The sequence below is a fragment of the Vigna unguiculata genome, chromosome 8 (assembly GCF_004118075.2).
Source record: "Vigna unguiculata cultivar IT97K-499-35 chromosome 8, ASM411807v1, whole genome shotgun sequence".
Lineage (NCBI taxonomy): Eukaryota > Viridiplantae > Streptophyta > Magnoliopsida > Fabales > Fabaceae > Vigna > Vigna unguiculata.
This window is the reverse complement of record NC_040286.1, coordinates 32278821-32296578: the sequence shown is the minus strand read 5'-3', so window position 1 is coordinate 32296578 and position 17758 is coordinate 32278821. Positions and strand designations below refer to the sequence as shown.

General features: G+C 29.1%; 1 protein-coding gene across 1 annotated transcript; it reads left to right on the top strand.

Annotated features, from left to right (window-relative positions):
• Positions 1-12301: 12301 nt before the first annotated feature.
• LOC114193214 (glycerol-3-phosphate acyltransferase 5-like) lies at positions 12302-14982 on the top strand. The gene is made up of 2 exons (XM_028082934.1): positions 12302-13054; positions 13901-14982. Exons 1-2 carry the CDS (start codon positions 12545-12547, stop codon positions 14807-14809), a joined length of 1419 nt encoding a protein of 472 aa, XP_027938735.1. The 5' UTR covers positions 12302-12544; the 3' UTR covers positions 14810-14982.
• The last annotated feature ends 2776 nt before the right edge of the window (positions 14983-17758 follow it).

Sequence of the window (17758 nt, the reverse complement as noted above, 5' to 3'; positions counted from 1 at the left end):
TTATGTGGTTAGGCTCAGATCTCATTGGTGTTGTATCTCCCCAGTGATACCCTCTGTAAAAACCTGACAATGGGGAATGTGGGAGGTTAGAGGATGCAATGTCTCTATTCTATGAAATTCCTCGGGAAACTTCAGTCCCTTGGAATGCAATAATATCTTCTCTCGGGATTCATGGGCATGGAGAAGAAGCCTTGAAACTTTTCAAGGATATGCAAGCTGAAGAGGTAAAGGCTGACCATATTACCTTTGTATCATTGTTGTCGACTTGTAGCCATTCAGGTTTAGTTGACGAGGGTCAATGGTGTTTTGATTTGATGCAGAAAGATTGTAGGGTCAAGCCTAATTTGAAACATTGTGGCTGCATGGTGGATTTGTTTGGCAGAGTTGGGTATTTGGGGAAGCCATATAATTTAGTAAACAATATGCCCATACTGTCAGGTTTTACAGAGGAGGTTTTACTGGAGAGAACAACACCAATGAGATCTGAGCCTAACCACATAAGACACTGACACCACTCTCAACCCAAAACCTTAAGGCAATGGGTTTATGGGCCTTTATCCTTATATGGTGCTCTACTTTCTCAATTCTGGTCAATGTGGGACTTAGACTCACACTTGGATTCCTAACATTCTCCCCCTCAAGGGTGAGTCCCTTCAACCACATTGGTACACTCCCTCTCCAGCGAAAGCTGCCCAACCACGAGTACTCCTTTTCTGCCCTTTTCTGTACCGCCGTTATTCTTAACGGGACACGCTTACCTGGAACCCTTACCTGAGACTCTTGCCAGGAAGACTTTCGATACTAGGACCATACTGGTACTACACTCGTCTGAGCCGATATTAACCATCGGCTCTGATACCACTTGTCAGGTTTTACAGAGGGGGTTTCACTGGGGAGAACAACACACCAATGAGATCTGAGCCTAACCACATAAGACACTGACACCACTCTCAACCCAAAACCTTAAGGCAATGGGTTTATGGGTCTTTATTCTTATATAGTGCTCTACTTTCTCATTTCTGGTCAATGTGGGACTTAGACTCACACTTGGATTCCTAACAATCTCCCTCTCAAGGGTGAGTCCCTTCAACCACATTGGTACACTCCCCCTCCAGCGGAAGCTGCCCAACCACGAGTACTCCTTTTCTGCCCTTTTCTGTACCGCCGTTCTTCTTAACGGGACACGCTTACCTGGAACCCTTACCTGGGACCCTTGCCAGGAAGACTTTCGATACTAGGACCATACTGGTACTGCACTCGTCTGAGCCGGTACATACAAGCACAGATGCATCCATTTGGGGTACTCTCCTTGCTCTGCTTTTAGAATAAATGGGGTTTTTTTGTAATTGGGGTCCATTGTAACTTGAATTTGTAGAAAATGGTCCCTCAATTTTTTTTTTTTGCAAAACATGGTCAAATCGTCATGGAAAAAGATTACATTAAAGGTGAAGTCGTACTTTCCCAAGCTGGTTTCATTTTTTTTTGAAAAAGCGATGTCATCAGGGTGAAGACCGGTTTTTTTTATATCTTAAATCGAAGTCGTTAGATCACAGGATGATTTCACTTTTAAATTTTTTTCTTAACTTAACAGTTTTTTTTTTCCAGAATTTAAAGAATAAAATGTTTTCAATTTTAGTGTTTATGGCTCTATTCACAACCTTCATCACAACACCAATAGTGATGGCAATCTATAAACCAGCACGAGGAAACTCAACGAAAATACGACGGAAGCTGGGTGACAGTTCTTGGGGGTCTAGGAAAGAAATGGTTGAGAAGTTCAGAGTCTTGGCCTGTCTCCATGGGCCAAGCAATATCCCTTCTATCATAAATTTGATAGAATCAATTCAAAGCACAATAAAGTCTTTGATAAAGTTGTTCATGATGCCTCTTGTTGAGCTTACAGAGTCGCTCATCCTCTATCATCTTGGTTCATCGTGTTCGTAGGAATGGTTTCCTTTTCTTCAGCTGCTTCAATCTTAATATTAAAAAATAACCTAAAAGTGAAACTGACTTCCTGTCTAACGATTTCAATCTCAAATATTAAAAAATCGATTTGGAGAGGACAACTTCACCTTTAATGTTGTCTTCTCCTATGACGATTTGACCTTATCAACGGTTGATGGTCAAAAGGACCAGAAATAAAAAAAGCCAATAAATGGAAATGCAGAATAGGTACATTTGCTTTAAATTCAGACAACGTTGGCTATTATGTTTTGCTGTCAAATGTCTATGCAAATGTTGGAAAATGGGAAGGATGTCCTACAAGATGTTGAGGAGGATGAGAAAGAGCAGATTTTGACAAGTCATAGTGAGGGATTCTAACCGTTTTCATCACTTTAAGGATGAGCTTTGTTCATGTGGTGATTATTGGTGACCAGCATCTACTTGATCAAATCTTGTTGACCAACATCTACTTGATTGAATCTCGCTGACCACCATCTACTCAATCAAATCTTGATGCACTGCATGGCTAACCAGTTGATGCATATGGAGAAGTCCTCAACGGTGAGATGGTGTTTGTTTGTTTTGTGTTAACTGCAAATGAAGTTTGAACAAGAATGAAGTGGTTATCTAATATGCTCGATGTGCTTTTGCAGTGAAGAGATCTCAGCCATGTGACTGATAAGCTCTGGGATAACTTTTTGAAAAACATTTTGGCACAAATTCCACTAACTAAGTGATTAGGAGGATGAAAGAAAATATAAATTGTCATTTAAATAGATGCAACTGTATGAGGTAACTCTTATATTTGCTTTGCTGTTGTGTCATTTAAGTCTCAGCTAAAATGAAAGAGAAGTACCATACATAACTTCTGTTTATTTCACTATGCTTCAACAAAAAACGTTAATTATAGAAGAAACAAGACTAGGTTGGTTGATGGTTTTGATATTGCAAAGAGAGAAACTCTGCAATTCCTTGAAAAGTTTAAGACTCCTGTTGTGATGAGTGGTGAGTCGGATAAAGTGATTCTCAAGATGGTAGCTAGAACAATCAGAAGGACAAAGGTAAAACTTGTTTATTTTGGAAAATTATGTTTTTACAAAGTTTTATTAACAAATTTTTAAAAAAGTATATGTGGTAATATTTTAATAGATGAAATAAATGTTTGATACGACTTGAAAAGAAAAAAAATGTTTAATGTGTGTTAAAAAATAAATTTTGTCAAACTTTATTAAAAAAAAAAAATTGTTAAAGAATCATAGTTTTTTTATTTTATCTCTTTTTAGCTTAAATTTGACCATACATTGTTACTGAATGGGGAATAACTTTGTCAACATAGTTTATTATGCTATCATACTTGTACCTTTTAAGTGTCATGAATTATTAACGGCAGAAATATTGTTTAAACTAATGTATCAATATTAAATGTATATCCTTAACTAATATATGACATGAGTATCTAATTATTTGTTTGCTATTTACTATTGAGATGAGAACAAGTATTCTGATATTCAACATGTTATTTGTTAATAATTATTAATAAAATTTATTTGATTATTTTTCTTAAAATTAAGTAAAATAAAAATTCAGTGAAATAAATGTTAATAATTAAAGAATATTTTAAACTTAACTATATATATTTATTTTTTTATTTAGACATGAAATTGAAGTTAATTTTAAAAGTATTAATATTTTAAATTTTTTATTTTGGTACAACTTATTTGAATTTATTTTTCAGAAAGACTAAAATTATTTGCAATAGTATATTAAATAGTGATTTGATTTGTATTTTATTTTAAAAATATTTTTTAACCTATGTTTATATTTTCAAAATTTACTTTTAATTAATTTTATACAAAATTTTTGAAAAAATAATATTTGTGGGTGTTAAAAGACACTATTCGTCTCCAATTTTGTAGTCTTATTGCATTGCACCCAAAGAAATAAATTCTAAAGTACAAAAGGGCATTGGATTTCAATTTTCGTATCAACCTTACCTAATTTGTAGATCAAAATTTCAAAAGGAACAATGTGGTAAATGAAATTTTGAATAATTAAAATAAATTTGTAAACCTTTTTGGGAACATAGGAGTATATATAATAAGAGCAATTACTTTTAGCTTAAGGTCATGTAGGAGTTGAGCAACCGTATACTTGTTTAGAAGATAGGTATTGGGGTATATTTTCTGACCTACTTTCAATTCTTTTGCTAAATCCTGATAAAAAGTGACACCAAACTTCGTGTTTTGGCTTAAACCATTTTTAGCATGAGCAAACATATTTCCCACCAACTTTGACTTCAACCATTGTCCTGCATTGTTAAATTTAAAGTCTATCACAAAACTTCTAACAAAAAATATTTGAAAAATTTTTAATTGGCATTTCACAACTTGTATAAAGATAAAATAATATTAATAAAAATTAATTTTTATATTTGTAAAAAATAGAAAAGTAAATAGTAATATAAAATAGTATCAAATGATAGTAAAAAAAGAGTGATGTCAAAAAATCGATGTCTTGATTGATTCCTATTGCTCAAACTTTGTTTTTCATAAAATTAATTTGACTGTAAATGATAGAAAGAACTTCATTTTTTTTCTTTAGGTGAAAAAAACAATCGAATAAAAGGAATTAGGTTAATTAATTTAAAAAGTGTGATAACCACACTTTAAAATTATACAGAATTCAGCAAACACAACTCAACATTAGACTTACACAAGGCACTTAAAAGAAAGTTCTCGAAATTCTTGTTCCACACTCAAAAATTATAAACTACATCCTCAAAACAACAACTAAGATTGAAGTAAGGAAATGTTTTACCACAACATATGTTATACAAACTAATGAAAACTTACCAAGTTGAAATATATTTTGTTCCAATATAAAAATATCTCTAATAAATTGGCAGCTTACACATTTTATTGAGTTGTAAGAAATCTCCTCTTACAAAGAATAGGAGATGAGCAAGACTTATAAAGTTTATTGCTCTCCATCCATTTCCTTATAAGGCTTGCAGTTCAAATAGATCAATATCATCAACTATTATTTAAATTAATAGAATATATATGATGTAATAGGAATCTTCTGAGAAACTAATTACAAAATAAATATAAGTTGTAATAAACTAGTATTTTGTATTACTATCTAATAAACCACTATAAAACTCCATAATCAATTATATTTTTATATTATGTGATCAATTATTATACAAATTGAAAATTTATTTTCCAGTAACAAATAACATATTAAACTTTATCAAATTTTACATATTAAACAAACAAAATATAAAATTAAATGTACCTATTTTGACTATCTTTTAGTTTTATGGAAAACTCTTCCGAGTTGTAAATGTTTTAAATTTTAACTTCAACAAATGTATCACTAACAAGATTTAGATTAAGATATAACACAATCGATATATTATTACAACTTATAAGTTTCCAGGAAGGATTATTGGAAAGACTACTAATGAGATATGATTCCAAACTATTTATAGAATTCCCTATATATTCAACCTAAAACTTTAAAATAATGTGTTTATCAATCATTTATCTTATAAGATACTCATCTTTTTCATCTTTATCCGGTACGAGACTTATACTTACATTTGAATTTTCAGCATAACCTATCTTAATAATATATATGAGAAATCATAAAAATTTGAGTTGAACAAAATTTAATACTTGCAACTAGGGATGGCAACGGGGCGGGGCGGGGACGGGTTTCGCTATCCCATACCCATCCCCGCATAAAAAATTCATCCCCATCCCCATACCCAAACCCAACGGGTATCAAACTTTTTTCCCATCCCCATCCCCACCGGGTAACGGGTATAATCTCGTACCCATACCCGTACCCGTGTTCTAACTACTTCAATATTAATTTTTATAAAAGAAAAAAAATTACGGTAAAGAAAACATAATATTATGAAATATTCAATATTAGGAGGATTTTCTTTGATGCCAAATACCTTAAAATAAATTATAATTGTTTACATTTTATATTAGAATACCAAATAAAATTTCATGTGAACCAAAACATTTGTTAAATTTGCAAACTACAACATTGATGAACTTAGTTGATAAAATTAAAAAATATTTCAAAAAAATATAAAAGGAAAACAAATATTTAAATTAAAATATATTTTAAATGTTTGTTTACTTCAATTTTTTAAATTCTAATGAATATCTTTTTTATACACTAATAAAAGTTATAATATATCACTTGATCAAAATGACACAAATAATAAATAATAAACATAATAATAAAAGGAAAACAAATATTCAAATTAAAATATATTTTAAATGTTTGTTTACTTCAATTTTTTAAATTATAATGAATCTCTTTTTTATACACTAATAAAAGTTATAATACATCACTTGATCAAAATGACACAAAGAACAAATAATAAACATAATAATAAAATTTTGACATAGATTTTATATCTTTTGAACTTCAATATATGTTGGATAGTGACAAAAAAATATTCATAGCAATTACATTAAATTTTTATATTGTAGTAAATAAAAGTTATTTATACAATTAAAGTGGAAAAAATTACAGTATGATTAATAGTGAGTTATAAAATAACAAATAATTAGATAGAATATATCGAAATATTATTCTACATGATGAAAATAAACAATAAATAAAAATATTAAAAGACTAACAAATGTGTGTTTTAGAAATAATTTGAGAGACTATCGAAAGAAATCGCACAAAGGAAATCAAATGTATAATTAAGGTATGATAAAATGAAAAATACCTTACAGAACTAATTATTAAATTATGTTTGAAGTGGTTAAAATTAAATAGAAATATCATTAGTGACCAAAAAATTTGTCATTAAATTACATATAAATTAGTAATTAAATTGGTCACTAAATCAAGTACAGATTCGATCATTGAATCGGTCACTAATTTAGTCATTGATTCAGACAATAAATCAACTACTACCACCAATGACGAAAAATAGTGACTGATATGGGTTACTGACTAAATCAGTCACCATTTCATGTTTTTCTTGTAGTGAATTATCATATACTATTCCTAAATATCATTATATATATATATATATATATATATATATATATATATATATAAAATTTTAACCACTTTAAACAGAATTTAAAGTGAAAAAATTACATTATGATTAATAATGAGTTATAAAATAAAAAATAATTAGATAGAATATATCAAAATATTATTCTACATGATGAAAATAAAAAAAATAAATAAAAATATTAAAAAACTAACAAATGTGTGTTTTAGAAATAATTTGAGAGACTATCGAAAAAAATCACACAAAGGAAATCAAATGTATAACTAAGGTATGATAAGACGAAAAATATCTTAGAGAATTAAGAAAACTTTTCAAATATTAACATATAATTAATGGTTGAAAAATAACGAAAATTATTTTAATGAAACAAAAGAGTTCTTCAAATTAAACAAAAATTAATAATAATAATAAGTAAAGAATTTTTTTTATATTATCTTAAATTGAGAGTATAAACATTCTCATGTGAAAGAAAAATTTATAATAAATAAAAATATTAAAAAATAATATAAATATTCAAATGTGAGGCATAATTTTTTTTTAATTAACATACATCATTTTAACATAATTACATAAAGGTTATGATAAGATAAAAAATATATTGGAGATGAGAATGAGTTTCATAACAAATGAAATAATTAAAAGAAAAAAAAAATAGAAAAAAAATAAAATATATATATATATATAGGGGTTACTTGATTAATTGTGAATATTTTAATAATTTAAACGAGAATGGAGATATGGCGGGGACGGGTATTATGGCGGGTATATGTATATCCCCATACCCATCCCCATACCCAACTGAAAAAGTCGGGGATTCCCCATACCCATACCCATACCCAGTCAATGCGGGGATTCCCCGTCAAAACGGGGACGGGTTCGGGCAATACCCACGGGGACGGTTTTATTTGTCATCTCTACTTGCAACACATTTTAGTGTATTTAGATAGGATATTTAAAAGAATAATATATTTCTTATAAATTTTGAAATATTTTATGATAAAATATATTTTTAAGAAAAATATATTTAAAAAATTATATATATATATATATATATATATATATATATATCATATCATATTTTCTTTTCACCTCCATTTCTGTTAGGATCTTGTTGACTTGCATAAAATTAGGCTTAATTATCATTTTGATCCCCTAATTTGTTGGGTTGGTTCATTTTGGTCCCCTTATTATTTTTTGGTTCAATTTGGTCCTCTAATTCTTTAAAAGGTTCAATTTGGTCACTGTCGTTAAGTCAACGTTAACCCCGTTTCCGTACATGCCACGTGTCATTTTGTGGAATTTTCAATTTTTTTTAATTTTTTTTAATTTTTTTAATTATTTAAAAAAAATTAAACTGTCACGTGTCACTTTATGGTTGTGACACGTGTCAATTTGAGATTTTTTTATTTAAAAAAAAAAATACTGTCACGTGGCAAGTCACGATTGTGTCACATGTCAAGCTAACATTCGTTGTTTTCAATTTAGTCCCTCTATTTGAAATTTTGATTCAATTTAATCCCCAATTTTTTAAAATGATTCAATTTTGTCCTCTCCAATTTGAGACCAAATTAATAATTAAGCTTAATTACAATTTATATATTCGTGTTAAAATAATTTTTTACCATTTATATATCAAATCACTCCCTAAATACTCATGTTATTTCATTTCTTACATTTTTCACTTGTAATTTTTTACACTTGAAATTTTCTATACATGTAAAAAAAAAAATTGAATAGATAGATGGAGTAATTTAATCTATAAATATAATGAAAATTATTTTAATATGTATATATAAGTTATAATTAAGCTTAATTACTAATTTGGTATCAAATTAGAGAGGACAAAATTGAATCATTTTAAAAAATTATGGGACTAAATTGAATCATAATTGTAAATAGAGGGACTAAATTGAAAACAACCAATGTTAGTTTGACACGTGGCACAATCGTGACCTGTCACGTGGCAGTATATTTTTTTAAATAAAAAAATCTCAAATTGACACGTGTCATAACCATAAGATGACACGTGGCACTTTATTTTTTTAATAATTAAAAATTTTAAAAAAATTAAAAAATTGAGAATTCCACAAAATGACACGTGGCATGTACGAAGATGGTATTAACGTAGACTTAACTGGAGGGACCAAATTGAACCTTCTTTAAGAATTAAAGGATCAAATTGAACCAAGAAGTAATAAGGGGACCAAAATGAACCAACCCAACAAATCAGGAGACCAAAATGGTAATTAAGCCCATAAAATTACGACATAATAGACATATTAGTATGCAATGACAAATTATAGAAGAGGCAGGAGGGACATGAACCCAAACAATTTTGATTTTTTCTAGTTAATTATATATATATATATATATATATATATATATTTTAATTTTTAAATTTTTTTAAATTATTAATAGTATATTTAGAAATTAATGAAAATTAAATTGTATTTTTTTTATTTTTTTTAAAGCACAACATTTAATTTAATGTTAATAAATAATATTAAAACATAAGATTAAATATAATAAACAATAAAAGATATTTAGGTTTAATTACTTTTTTGTCTTATGGTTTTATCTAAAAATGTCAAATTGCAACTAAAAAATCGGGATTAAATTGAAACTAAAAGATTTTGATGATCAACTTGACATTTTTGGAAACAAAAGCTAAACAAGTAATTAAAAAAAATATCTATTAAGATATTTTTATTTTCTTTCTCACTGTCTCTTTAGTTTTTTACAAAATTGTATTTATTTTTCACTCTCATATGTTTTTTTCCTTGCTTGAAGAGAGAAAAATTTAACTCTCTCTAGTCTCACTTGATAATAAAATATTAGTTTAATAATTATTAACATTATTTTTTATTTCACGAGTCTTTGTATATTCATTTTTATGAATATAGTAGAAAAAAATATAATATATGTTTTTTCATAACCAATTTTTAATTGTGATTTGATTATAATATATTTTTTTTTAATAATTACGTTTATTAATTTTTTATTAGACTATTATAAATTATATTTTAATATTATTAAATATATATATATATATATATATATATATTAATGAAAAATAACAATATATTCATTTTTTATGCATGATAAGAAGGAAATTATTGATGCAAATGAAAAAAAATAAATTATATTTTTTTTACATATATTTTGAAGCATTATATTAATAATTTAATTGTTCAATAAAAAGAATTTTTTAAAACAGTTTACTAATGATTCAATTAAAAATAATTAATTACTTTGATCACTCCCAAATATTTGGTCAACATCCGAGAAACATCCGAGAAACTGTTAGTATGAATGACATTTGAGTGTTATAACTCTTACATTTTTATTTATAAATGTCACAAAATATTTCTCAATTAGTTTTATTTAGTTATTTCTCAATTAGTTTTATTTAAAATTTTATTAGTACATATTAATGGTGTTTTTCTTAATGATGTTAGAAAAAAAAATGTCAGTTAATAATTTATGTTACTTGAAGATTTTTTTTTTCAGCAAATATTAATTAGACCGCAGGTCAGGGTTATCTGTCAATTAACATTGGAATCATTACTTTTTAATAGAGGTTGATGTGAGCAATTTTTATTTACATTGTTAGAATTGGTTTTGTTACTACTGTATTGTTTTTATAAATTATTATTATTTTTGATGGGATATTAATTAGAATTTGATCAATTAAATTACTTTTTCCGATGAATGTAAAATATGTTCTTTTTTATGAAGGTTATTTTTTTTATTGTTGTTATAAATAATTTGTTTTTTATTTATTTAATATTAGTTAAAGTTTTCTCAATTATTATTGAAGAGTATTTTCTTTTTGTGGATTTGAATTGAATCTTTTTATGGTTACTTTTTTTTAATCAATTTTGATGGTAATTCTCTTTATAAGCAACACCAATCTTATTTTTGTTTGTAATAGGATTTTTTTCTATTGTTATTAGAAAAAAATGAAGTTAGAATGATTTTTGTTAATATTAATTGAAATTTTTTTAACCGACATGATAAAAAAAATGGAACAAATTCTTTTGACAAACTTTATTTGAAAAATATCATTCACAAAAAGTCAATCGGAAAAAATTGTCAAGAATAATATATTTAATTATTAATAATTATTTAATATGCAAAAATAGTTTTTAATAACTTCTTAATTAAAATATTTTATATGGAAAAAATTTAAAATTTCACAGATTAAAATTACCTAAAAGAATTTAAAATGTTAAATAAATTGAAATGACAACCCTTCAAAAGTAACGCATTTGAATGTCTGGAGTCATCTTTATAAGTTATTCAAAATATTCTATCCCAGTATGCTCCTGAAGTTGTACGCCTATATACCAGAATGCTGTATAATTAGCTCAACCCACATCACAAAAGTTAATGTTCTGACCATATAAACAAAAGTACCACATCACTAAAAAAATAGCATTATCCTTTATTATATTTTTTTAGTACGTAATCTTCTTTTTCCTACTTACCCTCACCACTTTATTCATCTTACTTCATATTTTCTACACTTATTTCTATCTTGTTGTAAGATTTTCTCCTAGTAAAATTACATATATATATATATATATATATATATATATATATATATATATATAATTCTACCTCAACAGGTAAAATAAATTTATAATATAATTTTATAAAACTAAATTATACTTAAATTTAACTTATTATAATAATATCAAAATTATCTAATATTTATTATAATAAAATTTATTGTTTGTTAGATCGATGTTAACGTTAAAAATGTATGAAAGATTTTACCTTAACTATAAAAATAATTTATAATATATATATATATATATATATATATATATATATATATATATATATATATATAGGGTTGAGTGATATCTTTTATAAAAGATTCAAAGTCTTGTACGTATGTATAAGATTATAGATCACGTATAGAATACGTCAATACCTCAAAAATACGGTTGTAACTAATTTAAGATAATGTGAGGCATATTGATTATATCAACTTTGTATATCGTACTCTCTAGACAATAGTCAACAGTCGTAGTAGGGGATAAATAATTTTTCTTATTAAACAAAAAAAACTGGTCAAAAGATACGTATGTTTAATTTGAAGTAGTGGTAAGTAACCTAAAAATACTGGTAAGAGACGCGTTAATTTTAATTAGGTGCCCAAAGACAAAAAAAAAGTAGCGTCTACCAACAGTGGTTTTTTATTTGTTGGGGTTAAGTCATCGATCTTTGCGTATAAACGTGGCTTCTAATGCTCTATTCTTCTTCGCGGATATATCCACCCAAAAACAAAGACAAAGAAAACCCAAGTGGACACAAGGTGGTTGTGAAACCGCTAAACTGCTTTGTATTAGAGACCAGTCAAATAAATTACACCCTATTTCTTCATTTTTTATATATAAGTAAGTCATAACCATAAAAACAAATTCATTTTATAAGCTCAAACTTTGAAACTCAGAAAATCTCACAAACCAAACAGTACTACTGCACAACAACAAACAACGTTTTCAGACGAAACAAATCTCGATCGTGGTTATGGAGTCTGTGGTGTCTGAGCTAGAAGGCACGCTTCTGAAGGATTCCGATGCATTCTCTTATTTCATGTTGGTGGCGTTTGAAGCCTCAGGTTTGGTTCGTTTCGCCTTGTTGCTAGCGCTGTGGCCTGTTATTCGGTTACTTGACATGGTTGGCATGAACGACGCGTCTCTCAAGTTGATGATCTTTGTGGCTGTGGCCGGGGTTCCCAAGTCTGAGATTGAGTCCGTGGCCAGAGCAGTTTTGCCCAAGTTCTACATGGATGATCTGGACATGGAGAAGTGGAAGGTGTTCAGCTCCTATGAGAAGAGGATTGTGGTGACGAAGACGCCCAAAATCATGGTGGAGATGTTCGTGAAGGAGCATCTTCACGCAGATGAGGTCGTCGGAACGCAACTCTCCTTCAATAGGTTCGACCTCGCCACTGGTTTTGTCCATGCTGACTCCAGTAACACCGTTTCTCAAAGGGTCGCCAACCTTCTCAACAATGGTGAACCCACTTTGGTTATGGTAAGTCACATTACACTATCAAATGAAACATATATGCATGGAAAAGGAAACCAAAGCCCACTTTACTTTTCTTTATCTATATAGGAATTGGAAAATAACTTCACACCTATATTTCTCTCTGACATTCATTTCACAATTCTTTTAATAACAAAATATTATATTCAGATAATTAAATTTTGAAATAAAATAATACTATACATAGTTGTACCAGTGATCACCAATAAGTACTTTCGTTGAATTTCAGTTTTATTTTTGGTTTTAGCTGGTTTAATTAGATCAACACCTTGGGAATTTTTTATATATGTAAATTAGCTTTTAGTTTAAGGTTTTGGACAAATTATTGCAACTTTAGTTCACCCTTGAGTCCTTCTAGTGGTTTAAAATGACGTTTTGTTTATCTCATGGGCTTATTTTCAGCAATGTTATGATATTTTTTTTTTATTGATGATGAATATACTTGATATCACTTATATTTATACTAAAATTAAAACAAAAGGTGTGTTGAAACAAAACTTATCAAGTAAAAGTATAAATTTGTTAATTTTATATTAAAGTATTAGTAGTAATTTTTATTAATTTAGGGTATAAAAAATTTTATTGCTTTACACAGTAGATAATGTAAACTAAAAACAAAAATGATTTTTTTATTAACTTTTTGTTGTTAAAGTTGATAAAATTACTAAATAGAGTATTTTTTTTGTGGGAATTATAAAAATAAAATAATAAAATTTTAAGATTGTAAGATTTTTTTAACAAAAATAGTTGTTTGTGAAATTTTTTCAAATAAAATTTTGTCATATTATCATTTACAACTTAAAATTAAGTATTTTTCTCCATTACATGCAGGACCAATCACATCCACCAGATTTGACAGGCAAAAACTACGACCAACAGCTGCTCCGGCCGCTTCCGGTGATTTTCCACGACGGCCGCCTTGTGAAGCGGCCAACGCCGTCCACCTCCCTACTGATCCTCCTATGGATTCCGGTGGGCATTGTACTCGCCATTATCCGCATCGCCATTGGCTCCATTATACCCTTTTGGGCCATTCCCTACATGTCATGGCTATTCGGTGGCAAGGTCGTCGTAAAGGGAAAACCACCCCTCCCTCCCTCCGGCGGCAACTCCGGCGTCCTCTTCGTCTGCACCCACCGCACCCTAATGGACCCCGTCGTCCTCTCCTCCGTCCTCCTCCGCAGAATCCCGGCGGTCACGTACTCCATCTCGCGGTTATCGGAGATCCTCTCCCCCATCCCCACCGTAAGGCTCACGAGAACACGCCATGTGGACGCTGAGAAAATCAAACGAGAGTTATCCAAAGGTGACTTAGTAGTGTGCCCCGAAGGAACAACATGTCGCGAGCCTTTCCTTTTGAGGTTCAGTGCCCTCTTCGCGGAACTCACTGACCGGATAGTGCCGGTGGCCATGAACTACAGGGTAGGGTTCTTCCACGCCACAACTGCGAGAGGTTGGAAGGGTTTGGACCCCATTTTCTTCTTCATGAACCCTAGACCGGTGTACGAGGTTACTTTCTTGAACCAGTTGCCGGTAGAAGCCACGTGTTCTTCGGGGAAGAGTCCACATGACGTGGCTAACTACGTGCAGAGGATACTAGCGGCGACGCTAGGGTTTGAGTGCACGAACTTCACTCGGAAGGACAAGTACAGGGTGTTGGCGGGGAACGACGGCACTGTGTCTCCCACTTTTTCATTGGTGGATCAGATGGTGAAGGTGGTGAGAACGTTCATACAGTAAAAAATTTATTATGCTAATCATTATTGTCATTATAAGACTTTAATATTGGTTAATTGTTTTATTTTGTTAATCTGTATGTATGTATGGATGCTAGCTTCTGCACCGAACATCATAAATTTGTGTATTGTATAATCTTCCTTTTGGATTTTAAATGTAGATTAATAAGTTGTTAATTTGGTTTTCTTTTTGTTATCTCGAAATTGATAAACTGTTTTCTAAATTGAATTAGTGATTTCAGTTTTAGTGTCTGTTCAATTTTTCATGAAGTATTAAATTTGTCTTCGAATTATATAAAATGCTATTTGTTGTTTGAATATATAAACTGTTTTTCATTTCGTTTTTAATAGTATTTTAAAATCACAATGAAACCACGTAGAAAATTCATATTTTATATACAATTACACTATAAATATTGCAAAACTTGACGTATAATAAATAATATATTTAATTTTTTTTTATACATTAAAAAAATATCATGCATGAGTACCCATGAGGGAATAATATGATGTGTGAAGAAAGTCCAACCGTTAAAATTGCCGGATATGACAGAAAGCTAACCTTTTAAATGTATTTCTTTAGTGCCTTTTTTTCAGTGTAATTAATTATTTTAAAAAAATGTATACTCATTAATTACTATTATATGTAACAATACCATAAATTATGATCATTGTCACAATATAGTAAAAAAGATATGCATAATTTTACTTAATTATTAATTTTTAAGTTCAATTAGTGCGTACAATTTTGTAAAAAATGTAGTAGTTAGATTGATTTTGCATTAATTTCGAAGTGTTTAATATATAGTTTGGTGGGAGTACTTAAAGTAGATGGGACATTCATTCATTGTTTAGAAGTCCTTTTTGGTCCTCTTTTCAATCAACAACACACTTCAAAATTGTTTAAATTGCGTGTCTCAGGACATTTTTGTCATTATTGGAGTCATTTCTCAGACCACACGACACACCAACTCCTTCTGGCAGACTGCTTCCTCTGATTTTTCGAAATTTTTAGGGTTAGGAAACATTTACACACCGTAGGAATTATTCAATTTCCACTTTTCATAAATATTTTTTTATAAAATACGCATTTAATCTATTTATAAAATGATTTTTCACATTTTTCTATTGATCAAATAATAATGTAGACAAACTTTCCCATAATTTTGCGGTTTATTGCACCACTTGTTTTTTAATATTTCATATAATATTAAAGTATATAAACTTTCGTTACTAAATAACCTATCTATAAAACATTTTAAATACGTGAAATTTAATATACATTTTTTTTATCATCAACGTGTTTGATTATGCATTAAAGTAGTGTAGAAATGGTTAAAATTAATTTTCTAAAACAGAATTAATATATATTTATGTTATTGAAAAAGGGGATCTGAGGTGCACACTAGTCCAATTCGGTCTTTTTGTCAAATGTTATACAAAGAATACTTTTGTTTCTCTTTATACCTGCCTTTTTCGGTCATATCTTCTTTTCCTTGGTGGAGAGCATCTACTTAGCTTTATAGATGTCTCCAGCTCATTCTTGCTTCAGTCTTCCTAGGATTGCAGGAGGTAGTTGACATGTGCGGCGTTACCCCAACCTTTGTGAGGATGTGGTTACATGACTGTTTTACCGTTATCCTGAGGAGAGAGGGCAATTTAAGTGAATTGGGTCTTCTAGATAGGTTGGGGTTCAGTGCATCGGAGTACATAGGTCAACTCCAAGTCGGACACAATACGTCCTTGCAATGAGGTCGACTCCAGTCCAAACACAATACGTCCACATACCTAGGTTGTCTTGAGGTCGGTCCAATATTCCATACACAATGTTGTTTGGAGGTCGGCTCAATAGTCCATACACATAGGTCGTCTTGAAGTCGGCCCAATAGTCCATACACAAGGTTGTCTGGAGGTCGGCCCAATACGCACATACACATACGTCATCTAGAGTCTGGTCGCCAAGGTGTACAATTTGATTTTCAAAATCAATTAAAAAATAAAAAATTCATATTGAATGTTGCTTCTAAATTGATATCAATTCCCCAAACACACAAAATTTTAATTAAAAAAAATATTTTTAGTGTTTTACAAGAAAACATACAATTAGTATTTTAAAAACAAAAAGACCATAATAATAAGATACAGAGAAACTCAATATTTTACATTACGAGTCTCTCAAACTTAACAATATTGAACTTAAAGATACATAATTTTCATAATATCTTAAGATAATGTCATTAGATTTAATAACTAACAAAATTGTTAAAGATGTAATTTAATTATATAAATAGTTACTTATTTTTTATTTTTTATTTATAAGAAAAATAAATAATTACCTACGACTAAAATCCTAAGTAATAGCTTAAATCCACATATATTATTATGATTCGCTAATTAGATTAGTTACAACAAGAAATATGTAAGTAAATCCCTTGTATATAATCGTTGCCTACAAACATATTATATTTGGATTTTATCTACAAACAAATTTCTTACGGATCTTAGGTTAAATTTATTAAAAATTGAAATTAGTTTCTTTTTATAATTTTGGATCAATTTAGTCCTCTACTTTTAGAAACATGTAGATTTAATCATTTTAACTAGATTATGTTAAGAAGTTTATTTGATGTTTAAATATGTTTTTTAACTAAAATTGAAGCGAAAATGTGTCAAACGGTATAAACAAGTTCAATTATCATGAAACACATCTAAAACGTCAAATAAACCTAACAACAATTGGTTAAAAGAACTAAAATTCACACATTTATAAAGTTTGGGACGAGATTAGACCAACGTTTCGAATATGGACTAATTCTAATTTTTACTTATAGTTAAGGGACCAAAAACATATCTAATACTTTAATAATTTAAACGGGAACATGATAGAACAATGATGATGACGAGTATTATGACAGGTATGAAGCAGATATGTACATCCTTATCTCATCCTCAT

What these genes read in the sequence shown, in the direction of transcription:
- LOC114193214 (XM_028082934.1), top strand. Translation starts at nt 12,545, where the DNA reads ATGGAGTCTGTGGTGTCTGAGCTAGAAGGCACGCTTCTGAAGGATTCC. An exon ending in GTGAACCCACTTTGGTTATG is followed by an intron (nt 13,055 to 13,900) that starts GTAAGTCACATT and finishes CATTACATGCAG; the next exon opens with GACCAATCACATCCACCAGA.